This window comes from Ambystoma mexicanum, chromosome 1q (genome assembly GCF_040938575.1).
Source record: "Ambystoma mexicanum isolate Mex_15411 chromosome 1q, UKY_AmexF1_1, whole genome shotgun sequence".
NCBI classification, from domain to species: Eukaryota; Metazoa; Chordata; class Amphibia; order Caudata; family Ambystomatidae; genus Ambystoma; species Ambystoma mexicanum.
In genome coordinates, this window is record NC_090922.1 from 172,992,965 (window position 1) to 173,015,637 (window position 22,673).

The 22,673-nt window shown below is 44.5% G+C and overlaps 1 protein-coding gene across 1 annotated transcript in view; it reads right to left on the reverse strand.

The window, feature by feature from the left end:
* Positions 1–22,673, reverse strand: part of LOC138526164 (transmembrane channel-like protein 7) — a 368,500-nt gene that overhangs the window by 317,995 nt on the left and 27,832 nt on the right. Inside the window, exon 2 of the mRNA XM_069636577.1 lies at positions 2,822–3,035. Coding sequence (XP_069492678.1) covers positions 2,822–3,035 — 214 coding nt within the window. The remainder of the gene's footprint in view (positions 1–2,821; positions 3,036–22,673) is intronic.

The window sequence follows — 22,673 nt, forward strand, 5'->3', positions numbered from 1 at the left end:
ACCAGCATGGACATGGATAGGTTTTATTAGAGCAGCTTCAGAGTATTTGTGCAAAGACAACAAAGGTGTGTTTTTGTATAGCAATTAATAGCATATATTAAGACAGGGAGCATGGACATGATTTCTTACATTGGCATTAGTGCATGATGCACAAAGCCAAACTGAGCGTTTTCTTGCACGAACAATACTGACGTATGTTGGTGCAACCCCCATGGACATGATCTGTGCATTAAGGGCAAAGCTAGCATGAGTGTTGTCTTGCATGGAAATATTGGCGTAATTGGCAGTCAAAAATGGCATACTTTCTTACATTGGCATTAGTACATTATGGACAAAGCTAACTGATCATGTTTTACCTTCGAAAATATTGGCGTATACATAGGTGACAGGTTTCCCAGATCCATGCGTGACACATCAAGTCAGTCCTGATTTTTTTCCCCATTGCATGTTGGGACTTGTAGTTTAAAAAATGTCCTATTAGAAGTATGGGCCTACAAGACACAGAATACTTACTATACGAAAAATCAGGACTGGCTAGAGGTGTCACGCAATGAACTGGGAAACTTGGCAGATATGCGTATATTACCACAGCCAGGGGGGACATGCTATTTACAGTGGCATTAGTGCATTATGGCCAAATCCAAAATGAATATGTTCTTACAGGGGAAATACTGCAGTATATTAGCACAGGCATTATGGGCATGTTTCCATAGAGTGCCATTACAGCCATTATTGGGAACTTCCAGTACTGAAATGCCCTCCTATGCCATCCCACGCTGGAACATAGTGGGGGCAAAGGCTTCATGAACATGTGTTGGAAAAAGCTCCTGGGTACTATTGGTCATTCGGCATCTATCGGATTTTTACATTTTTTACCCTATCAAACAAATTGTAAATTGTACAACACTTTACCCAATTTTTCCCAAAAGAAGTGCACCATAAAATTCACCTTTTTATCCCATTATTTTAAACGAATTTCATTGGGTTTCTCGCTACGTTTAGTTGTTCGGACATATTCAATTGACATATTTATACTCCTCTATTAAAAACAATCACTAGTTGCCATTGTTTTTCCGGGAGACAAGGCCACTGCTTCGAAGCGCATGTTGATCATCTGGGATGTTGTGTATTTTACAAATAGCTCAGATTGTTATGGTGGTTCACCTTGCAGGTTGGACGAGCTGTCTCCAAAATGCAGCAGGCCTCCATGGGCAGTCAGCACAAGGAAATCTGGACACCCAACATGCGGTTAGTGACTGATGTGAAGCCCAAAATGCAGCAGGCCTCCATGGGCAGTCAGCACACGGAAATCTGGACACCCAACATGCGGTTAGTGACTGATGTGAAGCCCAAAATGCAGCAGGCCTCCATGGGCAGTCAGCACAAGGAAATCTGGACACCCAACATGCGGTTAGTGACTGATGTGAAGCCCAAAATGCAGCAGGCCTCCATGGGCAGTCAGCACAAGGAAATCTGGACATCCAACATGCGGTTAGTGACTGATGTGAAGCCCAAAATGCAGCAGGCCTCCATGGGCAGTCAGCACAAGGAAATCTGGACACCCAACATGCGGTTAGTGACTGATGTGAAGCACAAAATGCAGCAGGCCTCCATGGGCAGTCAGCACAAGGAAATCTGGACACCCAACATGCGGTTAGTGACTGATGTGAAGCCCAAAATGCAGCAGGCCTCCATGGGCAGTCAGCACAAGGAAATCTGGACACCCAACATGTGGTTAGTGACTGAAGTGAAGCCCAAAATGCAGCAGGCCTCCATGGGCAGTCAGCACAAGGAAATCTGGACAGCCAACATGCGGTTAGTGACTGATGTGAAGCCCAAAATGCAGCAGGCCTCCATGGGCAGACAGCACAAGGAAATCTGGACAGCCAACATGCGGTTAGTGACTGATGTGAAGCCCAAAATGCAGCAGGCCTCCATGGGCAGTCAGCAAAAGGAAATCTGGACACCCAACATGCGGTTAGTGACATTGCGTCTTATGTGGCTTTGGGGATTTCTGGTCCACATGTTTGGGGTTTGTGCATATTGTATTTCTGTATTTTAGGTCTTGCGCTGCTATTTTTTTTTCTTGTTTGCTTGTGCTTTCATAGACACTTCATTTGTTGTAAATAAAGTGTAAATTAAGACTACTGTATTTCTGTCACGAAGTCTAGACATGATTGCTGCTTGGATGATGATTTTAGGTTCATTTAAGGGAATCTATTGTTACATTTTCCCTAAAAGGGGCAACTGGTATTGTTTCGCTTAGACAGTGCTCTAGCTTTGGCTGCCAGTATGTCTCAGGAGGATAGCTCAGGGGCAACGTGCTCGCCTTGGAAGCAAGACGGCACGGAGCAACACAGGTTCGATCCCCGGGTTCCCGCATAGAAACCTTTGGGTATTAAGCATGTTATAAATAATGGATTATAATATATATTTTAGTCGCAAATAGTGCTCCTTTTCCTATCTGTAGTGTTGGATTTACCCTATGATACACTGCTTAAAATTATTTTTAGCTGGGCCCCGACTCACCCAAGCCGGTCATCTGTGGCTTACAGTCTCCAACCACCCAAGCATTGTTAAAAACTACCACAGTGCGGCAACAAATAAGGAAAAAAAACCTGGACATCTAAATTCAGGCATATGTAGAAAGGTTATGGTTGCCAGAAAGCAATATTATAAAAAATGCTGTAGCACATTGCTCGAGTGTATCAAGAGCGTGCAAGGAACATTCTAGAATGGGTCAGGGAGAGCAGAGGCCCATACATAGGTGTCCTCTTGATCTCATCCTTGTAGACAACTGCAAGGAATAAGAATGCTTTACCGGACTCTCCGCTTTGCTGCCATGTAGAGAGCTATCTCTCTCAATGGTCGTTCACTTTCCAGCTGCTCGACCACCCACTCCTGAAGTTGGCCTTCTCCTCCCCTGCGGTTCCTAGGCTCTGCTGCCTCCACTTCCAGAGGCACCTGACTGGTTCCTCGCTTGTGCAGTGATGTGCTGGTGGGCTGCTGTGGAGTGTTTTCCTGCCAGGAGATAACTGGGGAAGAAAATGACAAAAGGTGGAGTTAGTACAAGCCATGTCCCTTCGAGAATCTATTTCTTGTTTTTATCTATTTAAATCTGGCAGGATTTAGAACATAAAAAGCAAAACTTTCCCTAAAAAGCTCATAGCAACTAAATCACATACAGAAGACTTCATACATTTCTTAAATCCTTTTTATTAAGATATTATTCTTATTTTTTTTTTATTGGCTATTTATTGTTTCAAAATACAAAACATATAAGCCAAATACTTCTAAAAGAACACATCTTCTTCAAAAGCCAAGATATTAGTAACATTAGATAACAAAACAGAGTCATGAACACAGGGAGAGCAGTCAATTAAACCATGCCAAGCGCTGAAGACAGCCTACAAGCACCTGGTAAAAAAAGAAAAACAGATCAACAACTAAATGTTTCTAATTGAAGATGCAAAGACAGCATAGTCTGCTCTCCCCTTTCCTCCCCACCCCCACAGTGCAATCATCAAATAGAAGAATATGAACATTCAAGAATTACCATGCTGTCCCTAAGTAGGCTCCCCAGGGTTAAGCCTCTTGCGGCACGAATATCACATTATATTATAACTTTCACCAGCATCTATTCCAAGCTTTCCATCGTACAATCTGACTTTCATTGCCTAGCCTTACTGGCAGACCAGCGTGTTCGACAAACCTATCCGGCTTAATGTACAGTATATATCATTGTAGTAAGGAGCCATTCCAGAGGGTATCCCTCATCCCCCCTGCGTCACATAACTCCCCACCAACAGCCCCACAGACAACATACAGTGAATATGGGAGTCCGCCTTTCCGCTGTCTCTTCATGACCTAAGACTAGATTGACAGCGGTCGGTGCATAAATGCCTAAATCACTGCATTAATTAGTTCGCAAAATGTATCCGCTGCGAGGCACTGGCGACACATCTATAACTTGTGCTCTCTATAGCACAGATTTTGGCTAAAAGTATCAGTCATTTTTTCCAATTAGGAGGTAACGTGTTCTTCTAGTCTAAGAGTATCGCCTTGTGGGCCATACATAGCATAATGGTTATCAGTCTATGTGTCAAGTCATCTTCATGCCATTCATCACGGTCTGCTCCGAAAAGCATAGATGAGGGGAATGATGAGATCATGGGGCCCTGTACGCCAGCTATTCATTGAGAGACTGCCGACGAGAAGGACTTCATCTTCGGGCAAGACCAGAATTTGTGACCCAGAGACCCCAGTCCTCAACATTATCTCCAGCAATCGGCAGAATGAGCGAGTTTCATACTATATAGCTAGGTCGCGGTATAATATGCTCTGTGTGTGATTTTGAATTGTATCTCCCAGTTTTTAGGCTATAGGATGCCTGAGCAAACTGAGCAAAGAAGTCATCTATATCTTCCACTCCCAGCGAGATCCCTAGGTCCTCTGCCCACATATTAGCCAACGTCCAAGTTCCTCTTAAGGTTATTTGGTATGCATAAAGTGTCAAATGTCTTAATGCTGGCATGCTCTGCTACATCTCTACCAAATTCTGATTCGCATGACGATGGTTCCCTCATCAACGGTTCCTGTGTCATTTGAGTTCTAACCGACGATTGTTTCATTTTATATTGGGGCCAGTCTCCATCGGTCAGCCCCCGAATGTTTTTGTCATCCTTAAACCTAACTAGGCAGCCATCATCCAGCAAGTCCATTATTCGCAAATTCTACCATCCCATATTTTTAAGTCAGTGTATGATAGTGTTTGTACTGTACGATAAAAAGATCTAATGTTAATCCACAAGGGGGTTGCATGGACATCCGGTCCCGTAACAGCATGCATCTCAGTCCACTCAGACAGTGTGGGTCCAACTATAGGATGATGTGTAAGACTTTTTGGGATTTTCCGAGGCAGAATTGCAAGAATCTCGCATGGGGAGAATGGTAGGAATGCCTTCAGTTCCATTGAGCGCCATCTGGACGTATCCTGTATATTCGGCCAACGTTTGGCCCAACACACTTGGGCAGTGAGTCAGTACGTTCTCCAGGAAGGTAGGGCGTGTACCTCGTCGACTTTTGTGGTTTGCAATTTAGCTTTATTCAAACGTGCCTTTTTATCCACCATATAAACTTTGTGATGTGTCTTTCTAGATATTCAAACATAGCTGTCGTCGGTGTCACCTTTATCATGTATGCCATAATTTTGGGAGTGAATTCATCTTAAGAGCATTGGCCCTACTGGAGAGCGAGAGCGGAAGTGTACTCCCCGTCCCCAGATCTTGTTTAATCCTATCCAGTAGGCAGCTATAGTTCAGTTCAATCAGGCTTTCCAAGTCAGGACTTATAGTACGCCTAGATATTAATGTGTCGATATTGCAGATGGAATGGAGCAATCCCACCCGCATCCCAGGCGATATCTGCTCACAGGGGCATCACTTCAGACTTGTCCCAGTTCACATTGTACCCGGCGGCGGGGCCATATAGTTGCAGTATCGCGCAGATACGGGGGTGAGAGTGCTGGTACTGGCTTATATATAATAGGAGGTCATCGGCATTAAGCGAGATCCTGTGGTCTTTGTTTCCTTTAATAATGCCAGACCATTGATTGTCACTACGCAGCTTTGCCACCAAGGGCACAATCGCCAATGCATACAGGAGAGGAGAGAGAGGGCCACTCTGTCGAGTGCCCGTATATAGAGGGAAGGGAGCAGATGTGTAGTCATTGCTGTCCACTGTGGCTTGTGGTCTGTCATATAGCAATTGCACCATCGGCACACAAATCCCATTGAAGCCAAACTTATGAAGAACAGCGAACATGTAGTCCCATCAGATTTTATCAAAATCTTTTCCAGAGTCTAAGGGCGGGACCACAAATATGCAGCTCGAGGGTCCCTCAAGAATGTGCAGAAAGCATCTGAGATAATCAGCAGAGTGTCTGTGTAAAATTAATCCTGTCTGGTCCTGATGAACCAGTTTGGGAAAACGCACTCCAGCTGCTGTGCCACAAATGTTGCCAATATTTTCGCACCCAAATTGATTCGCGATATAGGCTGATAAGAGCTGCAGTGAGTAGATAGTGACCCTTTTAATGGAACACAGTAATTTTGTCCATCAACATGGAGGGCGGAAAGTGTCCTGATTCGGTCATCTCCCTCAACAGCTGTCATAATTTTGGGGCCATTGAGTCCACCATCAACTTACATATGTATCATTCGGAAGACCATCCGGTCCCACTGCCTTCTCAGAAGCTAAGCCCATAATAGCATGGGTGACTTCTTCATCTGTAATAGGAACATTCAATGATCCTAAATCGATTGATGTAACCGCTGGGAGATGTATTGACTGTAGAAAGCCATGTGCCGACCAATATCCCTATCAGGGGGAGCCACACACAGTTCACAGTAATATTCTGAAAATCTCCCCTTAATGGCCTGATCCCCTTCCACTAGGTTGCTTTGAGTATCACGCACTGACATAATAAGGTGCGCACGCTGTCTGGGACTGTGATGCGCATGAGAAGCTGTACATGATCCGAAAGTGTCATAAGTAGGATGACACAATGATCCACAGTATGTACGATGTTGCTTGGAACCAGTCAATAATCTTGCCTGCAGTGGTTTTTGGAGTAGAATGTATAATCTCTTTTGTTTTTGTGTATGTACCTCCATGCAATTGTCGAGCGTAGATCATCCATCAATGCGCTGAGTCAGAACTTTTTCGGTAGAGTGTCACCTTGTATCAACGCCAGGTTATATCTATCTAGGTCAGGTGACAGTGCTACATTCAGATCACCCCCCATGAAGGTGAGGGATCCCATGTATGGTGTACAGTTGGCTAAAGTATGGGTACAAAATACCAGAGAAGCTGTAGTTGGGCCGTATACGTTTAGAAGGGTAATCCGTTGATTGAATATATTCCATGCAGTAGAAGGCAATGCCCTTCTTTGTCCGTTTTAGTGTCTAGTACTGTCATGGGGACCCGTTTCTGGACTAGAATAGAGACCCCACATTTTTCATGATATGGGGAGTGGATCACAGTGCCCACCCATCCTCTACGTAGTTTGTCATATTCTGTCTTATCTAAATGCATCTCTTGTAAAAACAGAATGTCCCCCTGTAGGTCCCTCAGATGGTTTAATAGCCGGCACCGCTTCGCTTAATGGGATGTCCCAAACCATGTCTGTTAATTGAAGTAAAGGTAAGAGAAGCCATCACACCTGTTTGATCATGTGCTCCCTAGGATGCGCCTGCCTGGCGATATAACATACGACACCACATCCGGTGAGAGCGCTGAAGTGGTGCCAGCATGCAAGAGAAGAATTTATCTGCACCATTAACGTTATACCCAATAACAAAAGCCAAACATGCACAACAACAAAAACAGAAACATTGTGGCTCCCAGAACATGACGCCTTTACAACATTAGAAAAGTCCATTGTCAGGAACCCACAAGTAATTGGCGGAAGCATGCAGCACCAAAAGGGTATGGGCTTTAGAAAACATATGTATGATGTTAAACGTAGGTTAAAACCTCTGTATTTCAGGACTTTGCTTTGTGCCCAATGTAGACTGAAAGCTGGAGCGCAGCAGAAGAGCCAATCTGGCCCTAAAAGCACTAGAGGAAGTGAAGGGACTTCAATTCCCAGCAGCCTCGCGTGCCCAAGAACCTCTGGGAAGCTACAGGACAACACCCGGCTACGCGCGCATGTGCATCGCAAGAACGGAAAGCTCTGCTTGCGCTACGGGACGTTGGAGAGTGAAGTCGTGTCTCGGCGGGCTCCTTCAGGCAGCCATCAGCGGGGCCACACCCCACCTTCGAACTCTGCAGGCCCCTCTCACGACCACAGATAAGTGCAGTCCTCGTTTATTTGCATGTTGGCAGCTCGAACACTCGTAGTGCATCGAGCGCGTTTGGGGGATTACTTCCATGAATCCATGACAACGCAGTTCGGAGCTCCGGCTTAGTTTACTTTGGGGCCGCGCAGCTCCACAATCGAGTCGGGGCACCGGCACTGTTAACCCTTGCTATCACAATTGAGTCGGGGCACCGGCACTGTTAACCCTTGCTATCACAATCGAGTCGGGGCACTGGCACTGTTAACCAAAACTAACCTTAACTCCTAGCTACTTATGTCAGAACTGGCTCCCAGCTGCGAACTTGTGATACTGGGATATTTATGGCAATGGACCTTAGTTCTTAGATCCACGCTCACTCCTATTTTGATTTCTTGTAGCGGAGTTCTGTCGCTTATACGGCAAGACTTGAACACTGGTCAATTGAGCCTGAGTTACCTGCTGCACGACAGAAGCTAAGTGCTTTCATTTCATAGCAGTGTTGTTTTGCATATGTTTGTGTTCCAACTGTCTATACTCACGAAGGGTGGTTAAAGGGGCATGTCTGTAATACTCTTTGAGGTCAATCATTAGGAAAAGCCAAGCAACAGTAGAGTCAATGGGGTTGAATTGTACCTTACTGTACGGGACAAGTTGAGGTCAAGCTTGTCCAGGTTCAAATCAAGCATATGTGTACAAGAGAAGGAGTGAATGGGCGGAGTCTCTGCAATCTCATGAAACCCCAGGAGGGGCACCGCATTGAATCCTTTCATACCTTCCCTATCCCTCCCACTTCCCTTTCCTACCCATTTACCCGGTTTCCCTAATCTCGCATTCCTAAACAACCAGCGGACCCTAACTCTCTTTCCCCGAAGAGTCAAGGAAGCCTGTGTTGTTAACGCTCCAGGCCCCAAGACCCAACGGGGAGGTAGGTGTACGTGCTACCTCCACGCAAGACCACGGCTGTGACACCCATTTGGTGAGTGAAACGGGGGGCTAAAAAGAATCCTTCTAGACACTGCCACATTGCAGGGAGTTGAAAACATAGTGAGAAATGTAACACCCATATATGAGTCGTTAAGGAGTGTATTGGTAACCAGGGAGACCATCAAGCCGTGGGTGATGAGTGTTCCATAAATACAGTCCGACGTCCCAAGTAGGTGCATAAGTGTCTGAGGGGTTGTCAAAAAGACAGGGGCACGCACCCACTCCTAGGCGTAAGCTCCCCAACCATGGAACCATGCCGGAATGTTGGCAGACATGGGTCAATCCTGCCATCCCATAGCGCACATATTCCTCCACACAGGCCGACAATATAGATCAGGATGTAAAGAGCAAGGATAAAATGTTCACTGTAAGACGGCCACATCACATAATGTTCCATCCGCCTATCGATCAACATGGGGCAAGTAAGCACTAGAGAGAGCAGTTCAGCAACCATCACTTCTTTGAGCATGTGTCCAGTTTGCATCCAAAGCATTTGGTTGGTGTCCTGCTTTTTTCTACCCCTGACGTCTAGCAGGATTCCATTGCGGTCGCACATCCACAGAGATTGCTCCCACGCCAATAGCTTCATCAGGGATGTGATGGATAGTAACCAAGTCATGCAATTTCCAGAACCTCCGGGCTTTATCTGGACAATCAAGCATATAATTGGCGGTCTAGTTGGATGGAGAAAATAGCTGTGAATCAAAGGCAGTCTCTGTGGTCCTCCATGGCCTCGAAAAGTTGGCTAAAGATTATTCTGCGCTTCATGACCTCAATAGAAAAATCATTAAAGATCTGTACTTTCGAGCCATCAATCTGCATAGTGCCTGCTACACGATATGCCTTCAGGATCACTAACTTATTCTGAGAATAAAGCAGGTGAGCCGTAATAATATGAGGGCGTTCCCCCGAGGCAGGTTTCAGGACCGACATATGACCTTGGGTCTGCCAGATGGAGCTTGTTCCGGGAAAAGGTCATACATACAACTCTCTATGTCAGTCCCTTTTGCATATTCCAGCACCCCTACCAGCCATATGTTATTCTGCCTTGATCTATTTTCTTGGTCCTCAATTTTGGCCCTAAGTCTCTGCACTTCTCCGATCAAAGCATCGACGTCCGTTGACACCGTATGCTGGTTGTCCTCCAAGGCACTTAAGCGTCACTCATTGTTTGTGGCGCGTTCTGACTGTGCGTTAATGCGTGTGGTATAGTCCTTTAATTCTTTAACGATGTCCTGCACAGTGCTGTTGGTTTCCTGTGTGCGCTGACCAATGGTTTTCATTTTGGCCATATTCAACTGCAATTGCATGGAAACTTCCATCTTGGCGGCACATCGCGATGATCTGAGCAGGCTAGATACCTCAAGTGTCAGAGTAGTGGAACTATTGGTTGCAGGGTCGATGTGCACCTGGGTCATAACCCACACCGTGTACAACGGTTGTTGTGATTATAGAAAAACCTGCATTGCACATATAGCGCCCATCTAGCAGACTATGCACCCTGTGTGTTGGGGTTATCTAGTTCCGATGTTTCCAATGAGTCCTCAGCCGAGTGCAGTGATTCAAAGGCGCACCACCAGGCAAATTAGTTTTGCTGGTCTAAACTGCTGGTCAGGCCCTCCTATAGTTCCCCCCTATAGTTCCAGCATAGTATCCTGTGGGGAAAGGTGAAGCAAAGGGTCAGAAGCACTGTTTTTGCGAGAAGCCCCGAGCAGCTTGCTCCGCTTGAAAAATGTGCACGGAGCCCGTGTGCTTTGAGAAGGAATTATTGCAGACCCAATGCAGCGTGGATGGAATACTATGACCCCCATGTACCGTTGAGGGGAAGCAAAGCATATTCCCAAACAACATCAAGCTCTCCCCAGAGCATCGTCGTCATCCATTGTGTTCTGTACAGTCGCCGAGCGGCTTCCAGTGCTCAGAGAGTCGGCGTGCTCATAGGCAGTGAACCAGACGCCCCATTGTTGAAGAGAATTGTGTCTGCACCTCGGCGATGGTAAAGCTGCCCGGCGGACCCGGTGGCGGTAGCACGCCTCAGGCCATTGAGCATAGCAGGGTGCCTAGTGAGCGCATAGAAGCGAGGATTTGGCTGGAAATCACACAAGGTGCTCCACAATTTATCAGTATCTTCGAAGTGAGTTCACATGTCGTGAGGACCGTATATAACAGCCTAAGAAACAAGCCATCTGCTCATCCATTGCTGAGCTCGATCACTGTGTGGCCATCTTGCTCGGGCTCTCGAACGCCCACCCAAGACTTCATGAATTTAAATTAATTCATTAATTTGGGATTTTCAAACTACAGTTTCTATATAGCCTCCCTGTGCACACTATTTAGTGATTTCACCCATTTTCTATGTACGCTGCATCTTCCAAATAATAAATTCTACCCAATGCCCTACCTTTTTTCTAACATTTGCAAGTAAACCCAAATTCGCTTTAAATTACAATCATAATACATTATTTAAAAAAATAAAAACTATAATAAAATGCTGTATATGCAAAGCATACATTTGTTTTCATCCAATTACAAGGATCCAACATAATTAAACATGCATCCTTATAACCCGACTAAAATAATTTTGCCTTATTAACTAATTCATCAAGCAGCATATAAAAAGGCAAATACAGGTCTGGGAGCCCCTCAACTGAGAATGAACGAACGGCCAAATAACCTGTACTCTGGGAAGGTACCCACTCCGGAGGGTCTACCACGTTTTAGCTCACTACACCTTTCACAGAGGAGTAATGTCCATTTGCTTATCAGTCTGGTCCTACCCACTTGGGCAGTACAGTAGTGAAATGCTATGCAATTCTCTTCTGAACAAGAGTACCAACAGCAACCCCAGACACGTTTCGGCCTAGTCTGTTCTTCTCTAAGCACTGTCAGTAAGGGGTCCACGTCTGGATTACTCTAGGTAACTTAGGGTGAAACCCAATGTTCCTAAAAATTCAAAAACAGGAGCCCCCCTACCAAGAATGAACATGGCCAAATAACCTGTTTTCTGGGAAGGTGCCCACTTGGGAGGGTCTAAAACCATGTTTTAGCTCACTGTACCTTTCACAGAGGAGAAATACCCATTTGCATATCAGTCTGGTCCCACCCACTTGGGCAGTCCGCACTGTAATGCTAGGCAACTCTCCTCTGAACAAGAGTACCAACAGTATCCCCAGACAAGTGTTTTGGCCTAGTTGGTCCTCATCAGTGAGGTGACGCTGTGCCTCTGTATATTGTAATCATCAATACTTCGGTTTCCCTCTTCCCTCTTTCCTCTTCCCTCTTCTGTTTTATCTATGGCCCCAGAATTAGGGATATTACACCTTTTAATATTGCAAATTATCTAAATTTGGTGGTATATTCTACATGTAGGTAGAATTTCTAGACCTCTCCCAGCTGTACAGGAAAACCACAAGTTGGCTACGTGCCCTCCTTATTATAGCCACCATGCTTTCTACTCCGTTCTATACCAGCCCTCGACGTGAGAGTCACGTAACACCCATTCCACTCCTCAGAAGTAAATCCCTGGCAGAACTCCACGTCGGGATTGTGTGTGCACAGAGAATTCAAGGGGGAGACCGCCCAAAGTTCCTGAAGGTACAATAACGGTCCACCAAGGGTTTTTGAGGTGGACAAAGTGTTCTGTTTAACTCTTTAGTATGGATCACTGATATAGACCCGTTTTTCTCAATTGTAGACACTGGTTTCAAGTGTACATTAGAGATTAAGGACTCAAAGAAAAAGGCGTGTGTACCTACACTTATCATTTATTTCGAGAGACATTCCAAGGTAGGCTTGTTCCTGGTATTGGGCAGTATATTCTGCCAGTTGGTGATCTTTACATATATGACTTTGTTTATTTTACTCCACAGTGTCCTTAATATAGAAAGTCTGTGCTTGACGCTGCTTGTGACCACTGTGTCACTCTACCTTTATTTAACCATATGGAGCTGGAAATACCTATGATTACATATAGGTCAGGATTGGCCTCGTTGGTGACTTGTGACCACGTGACGCCATGGGTGTGATTCTTGGAAATACTTTTTAGAGCCTAAAACATTATAGTTTGTACACTACGGCTAAGCATTCATGAATGGACCCACACCTTTTAAGATAAATGGAGCAATATATATCACTGGGGTGATTGAGATATATTGACACTCCCGACCTTGAGTTAATGCACCGTTTACCTTTGAATTTATGAGTAACTCTGGTGATGGCAAAATAGGCTGTGAACCATTGGCATGTTGATTTGTCCTGCACAATTGGTAGTGATGGGCAATTGAAGTTTTTGTGAACATTATAATACATATGAATTTATTTGTGTTTATTGAATTTAGCTCCTGAAGAAGTGGACTAATTCCCCGAAACGCGTTGAGCATCGACCACAACTGGGCATCGACCATACCTTGTTGTTTTCATTTTCCAGAAAAATAAATATATGGTTGTTTTTCTGAACATGATTCAAATATTTTGCAATAACGTGTATATCTACCTATACAGACAGATTTAGCCAGTGATCTGGCAAAAGGGCGCGCAGAGGGCGGAAGGGCCCTCAGATTGGGTTCTTTTTCCATACACAAACCTATCATGGCATATATAGGCCGATTCCTAGTATGACTTTCAGTCTGTAAAAGGAGGCCGAGTAACCAAACCTTTAATGCGAAAGTGGATACACTTCATGCTATGGTTGCCAGTCTCAAAACTGTCTTCCCATGGATTAATATGTTTGTAAAGATAATACATTGCTTCTGTCCAGTAATAATATATTGGATGGGCAAACCTAATTATGTATTGATTTATATAACTTATTACAACTAAGTGAACAGAGGATAGTACAGTGGCAATGTGCTGGTCTTGGAAGCAAGATCACATAGAGCAACAGAGGTTTGAATCCTGGAATCGCGGGTTTTAAGCGTGTTATAAAAAAGCCAATAAAAATAAATATGTTGAGAGCAACTGTTTTGTCATAAATGAGATGTGATGAACCTGTTTCTCTACCAGACAACTTGGTGGGATACTTCCGCATACTCTGGTACATGTATGCCCTGTCAGATGTAATGGTTATGTTGAAGACCTTGTATAGGTCCTGTGACTGTCATGCTATCACTGCTGTGATGCCACTGGTGATCTGGAAACAGCCTTTGGCAAAGAAATACAGGGCTGACAGTACCTTGACTTTTGGTGGCATGGTGTGGGCTTGCATTATGGGTATGATAAGGGCCTCCTCCCACGGACTCACCATATCCAGTATGATATGGGGTGGAAAGCGGGACCTCTTCAGCAGAGAACCATCTCCGGTTCCGGAAGCACATCAAAACTTTCCTCTTTGCCTCCGCCTTCTCTCCCCCTCTCCCCTGCTAAACTTACTGAAACTGCACTGAATCTGCAACTGGGCCACTCACCACTCTCGGTCCTTCGCCCAGCCACTCTCCCCTGCACTGCCTCCCTGGCAACCCCCTGCACCGCGGGACTGTGTCTGTATCCCTACAGCCCCCCTTCCCAGCACTTTCTGCACTTATCTAGCACTTGCCACTAGCTGGCCCTTGTTATTCATCCTGTATGCTCTTAACCCTGTATTGCACTCTCCCCTCTCCACCTCCCTTTTGCACTTTCCCTTCCCCTCTACCCTTGCACTTGCACGATCTGAATGACACCTGGCCTAGTAGGATCGTTGGCTGTCTCCCCTTGTTCCCCCCCCCGCCTCGTCGCGCCTTGAAACACTTGTGTATAGGCGCGTTACAAATGCCATATCATATCATAGCTGCCAGTTGAAATAGAGTGATCATCCGATAATATATTTCTCTCCTCGTCAGTGGGTGCAGTAGCAAGATGATTGCTGGATTCGTCATTTTGGTTATGTTTACCATAAAGGGTCCCTTACTCTGTGAAATTATTGAAGAAAAAGCATTTTGATCCCCATTTGGGAACAGGAAATGCTAATGTGACAGCTGCGGTTTAACCTAATCTAAGATGCGCTCATTCAGATGTCCTTTGAGAATTTGGGTGTCACAATTTTTATGCAAGTGAGGAGATGTGCTAGTGTATCTCCTCACTTGCGCTAAAATATGTTTTGAAAATCTGGCCCATTTTGCACTCATTTTCTAAAGTGGCGCATCTCTGAGATGTGCACTTCTAGGAATGAGGTGCATCTATTTCTAACGTATTTGTGGCGCAAATGGATGGGTATACCCAGTTGTAAATGTAGACATATGAGGAGGGAGAATTCAGTTATTTTTGGAGGGTGCAGTCAATGGAAACAAACATTTGTCTAAAGTTTTCTGGGTGGGTGATTCCATTAAATTCTACGAAAGTCATGGCACTGGATGGGGAAATTAAACATACCCCTCCTCGTGGTTGACACCCTCGAAATAAGGGTGGGTTGAGTGGGATGTGTCTGGGTTTGAGGTGTAGATTGGACAAAGGATGCCAGACATGGCCTGTGTTTGTGGGGTTGGAGGACATCAGGTATTGTTTGTTTGTGGGAGTCGTGGTGAGGGGTAGGATGGGCAGATTGACAGGTATGCATCATTTTTGGGGGGACTCAAAGGCGAAAAAGCAGGGCGCTGGGTACTGGTGTGGGCTATGGTAGTTTGTGTAAAAACTGCTCAAACCTAGTAAAAGTCACCATTCTTTGGGGAATATACTGATCACATGCAATAACCAAAAGTGAAATGCATACTAGTGAGCTTGTATGCCACAATGGTTAAAAAAGGTTTATGGTCATTGCATCGAATTCCTTGCATCTAAATGCATTTGCAGTAAATTCTTTCCATCTAAAAAATGTGCATCAAATGAATTTTTTGGGGCGAGGGGATGGCCCCAGAAGCCCCCGTTTTTTACACTTTAAAATCCACCTGAACAAAAATTAACCCTTTACCCCCCAAAAACATGCATTCGATGCACATTTTTTTAGATGGAAAAAATTAGATGGAATGGCATTCGATGGAATGGCATTAGATGCAATGACCAGATACCGTTAAAAAGATAACTTTAGTGCACTATGCACTTGCTGAAAAGATCTGTGGTCCCATCCCAAACCACAGTAGCAAGTGCCGCAAAGGTGAACTCAGCCTTGCCTCATTCTGTAGTGGATAATCTTGAGTCAATTCACTTTGTTAATGGTAACAGCGACCATTCTTCAAAACAGTACACACCCACGCCAGCACAGGTACATTCTAGTTATAAAAACAAACTTAACATTTGTATGGTTCAGCTTAGTTTAGTTTCTTTATTTGTACCGCGCACCGAATCCCGAGGTAACTGGGCGCACCAAGCTATCAAGCTTGGTGCCTCTAGAGAACAGTTGTAAAAGCTGAGCGCCCAGGTGGAGAACGATCCCCAATAAAGACCACAATGAGTAAATTGGTGGTTAGGGAAGCACATTTTGAGCCCTGGAGCAAAGGTATCAATGTTCATATCTAAGCTTTGCCACCCGAAGATAATGTGATCCTGATCAGATCATTTCATCTCGTGCTATAATAGCATGCAGTCTTTGTTGACAAGTTTGCCACCTTACATTTTGATGGCAATCTTTAGTCCATTGTCTCTTGTTTCTTTTCATTCAGTTCATTTGAGTGTGAGGGGCCCCAGATAGGGGAGCGCTGACTAAATGTCACAGGCATCTGACTAGCTTATTTTCAAGACACACAACACGTTTGCTTTTTACAAGTTGGTTTCTTCATATCATGAAATACATACAGTCTGAAAGTATGTGTCAAACAAGGACTGAAAGCAGGTGATCTTGTCATAAAGTGCGTTTCGTTGGTTGTATTTACATCTTTAAAACACATAAGTAAAACCCAGTTAAGATTGCTTTTGGGCTTAGAACAATTAAAATTCCTGTGCTTGTAGACTTCCATTTATGCTGGAGGATATAAAGCTACAAACAAGCTCCTTGTGCAAAAAGAATCTTTGTTAGGATTTTCAAAATATTGTTTTATCGTGTGATTTGTATACATTCCAAGTCAAGTCTACAAAAGACGGTATCATTTTAATTCTTGGAAGTCAAACATTCACCAACAACTGTACCTTGTTGTTCTAAAAAATTTGGAAAATAAATGTGATGCGATGTAAAAAGTGCAGACTCGGAACAAACACTTAACCGCAGCGTATGACTTTGGGCACTTCATTTAAGTTTCTCTCTTCAACAAAGCCTAATTTCCTATGTAACGAGCTATAGTGCTGCTTCATATATAATAATAGTGACCATTCACATATTACACACAACAAAGTAATACATTTTCTGGGCCCATTGTTTGCAACAATACTTGCTCTTGTATTCTCACTCCATATTCGGATATGTGCACCCACCTGGTAAATTCTAATGAATCTAATACATATCATACATCTATTCTGTGGCAGGTGTACCTTCCTTGGTGCTTCTAGTCTGTCTTCTGTATCCCGCGTGAGCACTTTAACATTCTATGAGGCTGCTGATATGTGTGCTCGATCTATGATAGGTCAATGTGCACTTTACTCATAGATTCTGATCCCTGTCCTGTTTTTGTGGTAAAGCACATAGGACTTTCCCCTGGCTCCTAAGGTGTGTCCTGTATCCAGTCTAGGGGACAAGTACCTTTCCTTTGGCTTCTAAACTCATAACTCAAAATATATAACATTATATATGTGTTTTCCTCTTAATATTTACTCTGTGCTCTGCATCTATGTGCTGGGCTATGAGCCCATTTTTCATGTGGCTACTTATGTTAATGTTAAAGGTATTTGTACCGCGCACTGTCACCACCGGAGTGGTCCCCAGGCGCTCTGGCGGATCTGAAAAGGAGGGTGTGGAAAGAAAAAACGGGGGACCCTGGTGTGTTATTAGGGTGTAGTGAGAAAAGGAAAGTGACAGCTGTGATTTCCTGTTGGCAGCTTCAGTTCGGTTTGCACTGTTCGCTGAGCTTAAGTGCGGTGTTCGGGTTGGTGCAACTTCCCATGTGCGGTTGTGAGGGATTATGTGTTGTTAGTCTGTTGTTGCAGTGTGGTTAAGTATGTGCGTATTGCTGTGCAGAGATGCGGTTGTGTGAGTTTCTTTATGGGAAGTGTATGCAAAAAGTTGAGGTTTCAGAGTTGGGTTTGTGGGTTTCCTTACCTCTTTATCTTGGCATTTCTTTGCTTAATATCCATGACTAACCTATTTGTTTGTTTTGAAGTTAGTCTGCCTAGTTGGGGTTGGCGTATTGTTTTTCGGCTGTTTAACTCTTTTACCTTAGTAGTATGCCTACCTGGCTGTTGTTGGAGTTTCCCTGCCCTGGTTTGGCATTGATTGTGATAGTGGGTTCTGATCACTCCCTACCCGACCTTCGGGGGTTCCTTGCCTACCTATGTTTCCTATGTGGGCATGGGTTTTTGGGGTGTCCTCCCCCTGCCCTCCGGTTAGGGGGGATTAACTTAGGGTCATAGGTTACTCCTTTAGGTTCTTGTTTCTCGTTGGGTGCATGCTTCCTAGTCGTTTCCTTCTGGTTCTGGAGCAAAGGGCCAAGTTTTGAGTAGTTTCCTGAATTCCAAATGATCCCTTGTGCTGTGTATCGTTGTTGGTAGGTCATTCCAGGTTATTGCTGTCTAGTGAGAGAAAGCTGATCCTGCAAATTTCTTTTTATTGTATTGTTTTGTTTCAAAGCGAATGTCGTTGCTTGATCAGAGTGGTCTGGTTGGACGGTAGATGGTTATTTTCTCCTTTTAGGAACACGGCTCCTTGGCCGTGGATTGTACTCATCAGTGGCCTGCATCTACACTACAACCCATATACTTTCTTTGTGGCTGCTTTTGTTAAAATGAGTCATGTACTTATGCTGGAAGGTGTCCAGTGAAAATGTTGCAAACTAAAATGGAGACCGTGAAAAAATTCTTGCAACAATACCTATGCAGTGAAAACAACAAACATGTTGTATAAAAAAGCAGAAAAAAGTAGGCAAAAATTCAGTCCCGGTATGCTAGGCATTATGGTTAAGGCAACAGTGGAGGGCTTGAGATTGCCTGGTTTAGGGTGAGGAAAAGGGTTAGGGTAAGGTTAGTTGTGTGGAATTAAAGATTGTGATTATATTTAGGATAAGGGTGAGGGTTGGGATGGTTGTGGAGGGCTTGTGAAGTTGAGGTTTGGTTAGCATAGAGGAAGGGTATGTGTTAGGTTAGTTTATGGTAGGGCTAGAGTTAAGAGAGAAAGGGTTTGGTTTATAGTTAAATAAGGCAAAAGGGAAGTTGGGGAAGACTAGTGATGTTGGAGCAGGATATTGGTTTGTGGGGGTGAGCAGAGGTGAGCAGTCCTTGCAGCAGTCTTTCTACTGTGTTGCTGAGTGTGGAGGAGGAGCTGTTACACCATCAAAACCCTGCTATGAACACAGAGAATTTGTGGAGTGTTCGTGGAGCTGAGCAGAGGTGAGCAGTCCTTGCAGCAGTGTTTCTACTGTGTTGCTGAGTGTGGAGGCGGAGCTGTTACACCATAAAAACCCTGCTCTGAACGCGAAGGCAACCAGTCCTTGCAGTCGTTGGCAGGAATCGGCTGGAGTCAGCGGGGACCATCGCGTAAAATGAGTACCACGGAACATCATGGTACGCTAAACTGTATACAGACTGAACCTGCTTGGGGGGTGAATTTCCATTCTTGCAAAACTAGAGGATCGATTGCAGTATGAACAGCGTAGCTTGTGTCATTGGCAAACGGAGGGAGTACAAAAACACAGATGTGTTACTGGAGGGTTGTTTTTTCTCTCAACCCCCATTTAACATTGCATTTAAAGGGACAGCATCGACAGCTTTATACATGGGCGCCCAAATGGGGGGAGCTTGTCAACTTGATTTGAACGCTACAATGGCATGGGCAACCACAGTAGCAAGCACTTCTCAAGGTGCTCGGACTTCGCTATTTGGATTGGCAGCAGCACCAAATTAAATGACATCACCCAGAACAGAAAGTAAGTCCTATGAGAGCAGTGCGTTGGGTTGAAGCAGTGCGTTGGGCTGAAGCAGTGCTTTATTGCTCACTAAAGGCAACCCAGAAGATGCTCACAAATATAACAGTGCTGCATCCAATGAACCTCTCACAAGCCCAGAATTCCTCCAAAAGTGAGACCAGTATGGAAGCCATCTACCTTGGGCTCGGATGTCGCCCTTAAAAATTATAGATTTTTTTACCGAAAGTCTCAGGATAAAGAAAATTCAGTCCACACATGGTCAGCTCTGACATTGATGCAAGAGACCATACAAAGGACCAGCGTTAATGACGAGGACCTATTGGAAAGTACGAACGTATTGGAAGGTGGGCCTCAAGGCGTCCCTGCCCTTTTCCGTTGCCTACTGGGAACTTCCACAGCAGGGCATCAAGTAACTGAGAGTCTGGTGGGGACACTCAGGAGATTATTCAATGGATCAACCTGGACTTGGAGACCTCTGTATCTGAGATCTTTAACAACATAGGACAACAAGAACCTAAGAATCTAAACCTCACAGTCATTAAACATCGACGGCCAGTAGACAATCCTGAGCAGTGGCCAACTGAAGAGACTGCTAAAACCAACAAGCGGCTTTCCACTAAAGCCAATAAAATTTGTGGGGACAGAAACTCTATGCGGTGAGCCCTGAGTTCCCCTTGCTGGCGTGACGCATCAGAACAAAGCTGATGTAGTAAATGCTATCACCTTCATACGCATGTTACTGTCCAACCAGATGAAACTTTAGACTCCCATCCTAAGCCGACTGGTATTGACTCTACTACTGTGGCTTCATTAGCTGTGACGTTGGCTCCATTTACCAAAATTTATGAGAGCTTAAATGATCAACTCAAAGATCACACCACGTTGCTGGCAATGCTTCATTCCAAGATGCTGTTCGTGGAGGGTTTTGTAACAGCTGTGCAAGAAAACATGGATAAAAGTTCTGCGCAGACCACGAACATACATCGCAGTATTTTTGAGTCAATCATTCAAGAGAAAAATGAAAGAAGATCTCGAAGGACCTTTCTAACACCAGTTGACCACACAGAGGAAGAAGCTCCTAAACATTTGAAATATCAGAACGAAGCCTCTAGCGCACAACCTGGACAGCCACTATTGCATAAGCAAAAAAAAAACATTCTCAAATTAATGTCTACTGGGACCCGCAGTGCACACTTTTGGCTGCATCGTTAAAGGATGACAACTTTAGGAACCAGCCAAAACTGCAGAAAGTAGAAGAAAACACCTTAACCGATCAGATAATTCTGGACTTAGACCCTCCTGACATCACCAACATGCAAGAGGTAGAAGACGAGCATCACATTACGTCAGAAAGGCTTGAGATGTTGGCCCCACTGGAGGCTAGATACCTAGCTAAAGTGATCCAGGTGGAGCAGATGGTGAAACATACACCAGCCCTGAAAGAATATACCATTTTCTCAAAAGAGAAAGGTGATCAATGAATTCAACAAAGAAGGTTTACCCAGCAAAATAAACTTCAGAAACAATCCCAAGGGAAAAACCTAAAAATCAAAATATGGTGCCTAAACAGCGATCTAATGATTCACGCCAATTCATAAGGAACCTGACTCTTCCGGTAAAGTGAATTGAGGCCATAACCTTGCAAGGTAACACCATGGAAGAACTTCTTAAAAGAGCAAATTTTGTGAGGGTAGTTATTGATGATGATCAACTACAAGAACTTCAACTTGATGGAGTGTCCGATGGCCTAATGAACATTTCCACATGCTCTATATCAGACTCAGAAACGTCTCCTAAGAGCGATTCACTATAAACATTGAGCTCAAGGCAACGCCTGTGTCTGGAACTTATGTTTTCTCAGACAAGCGAACAAAGTGGAAGGGAAGCTGAAGAGAAGGATATTGAGAGCGAGGACATCACTAGTGGTGTTCAGTTTTACGTCACCTTACCACTTCAAGACAAATTGGTTTCCCTTGCCTTACCTCCACCACCGCCTTTACCTTCTGATTCCCTGGAAGAAAAATGGAACAGCTTGAGCACTAGACACAGATATTAACCTGTGTCTAGTCCTCAATGTAGAAATACTGTTTTTACCCAAGAGGTGGGTAAGTCGAAGTACAGGACGGAGACAGTCCCATCGAGGAGCAATGGGACTCAGCTAACAAGAGTGGTGGACCCGAGTTCAAGTCTCAAAGTGCCCGTGGAATCAACCTTGAACAGAAGAATATCTCAGCCCCTTTTTGTAAAGAATCGAAAATGAGACAATTCTCGTTGGGCTGAATCACCCAGCTCTCCATTTGTAACCATGGATGAAAAATGGAAGGGGTTGAATACGAGGGCCTTTAGTAGAAGGGGAGCCCTGGATTTGGATGAGAGCCTTCCGAAAAGAAATTGCAACCAAAGTAGACCTAAGGTCCCACAGCCTCATATGAATTGTCTGTTATTGGTGCGAATTTTGCACATCAACAACGGTCTTACATTGAACCGGGAGAACATGCTCAGATTGCTTCATCATGTCCCCAAATTGCATTTGATATCCACTAACGACTTACAAACAATTGAATTTCTGGAGGAACGATGGTTGGACAAGGTGGTAATTCACCTTGTATCCAACCTAATAGGAAAGTCCTTGTTGGAAGAAGTCAGTAATTTCCTATGGTTGGGTTTCGACTTCACAGAGATACCCGACATATCTAACTACTCTAGCGCCGACCATCAGTTTGGGCCGATTAGACTTCCCAGAGGCATTGAGTATAGAAGAAATGATGCAGCAGCTTTTCTTTCTCATACAGACACAATCAAACACAATCTTCCAAGTAAGCGAAGAGTGGTAACTCGACAAGAGCTATCACAACCCAAAGGAAGAGCCAGTTGGAACTGGCTGTCTGAAGCCTCATTTGCGGACAAACGAAGAGTGTAACTGACTCTTCCTGACAAG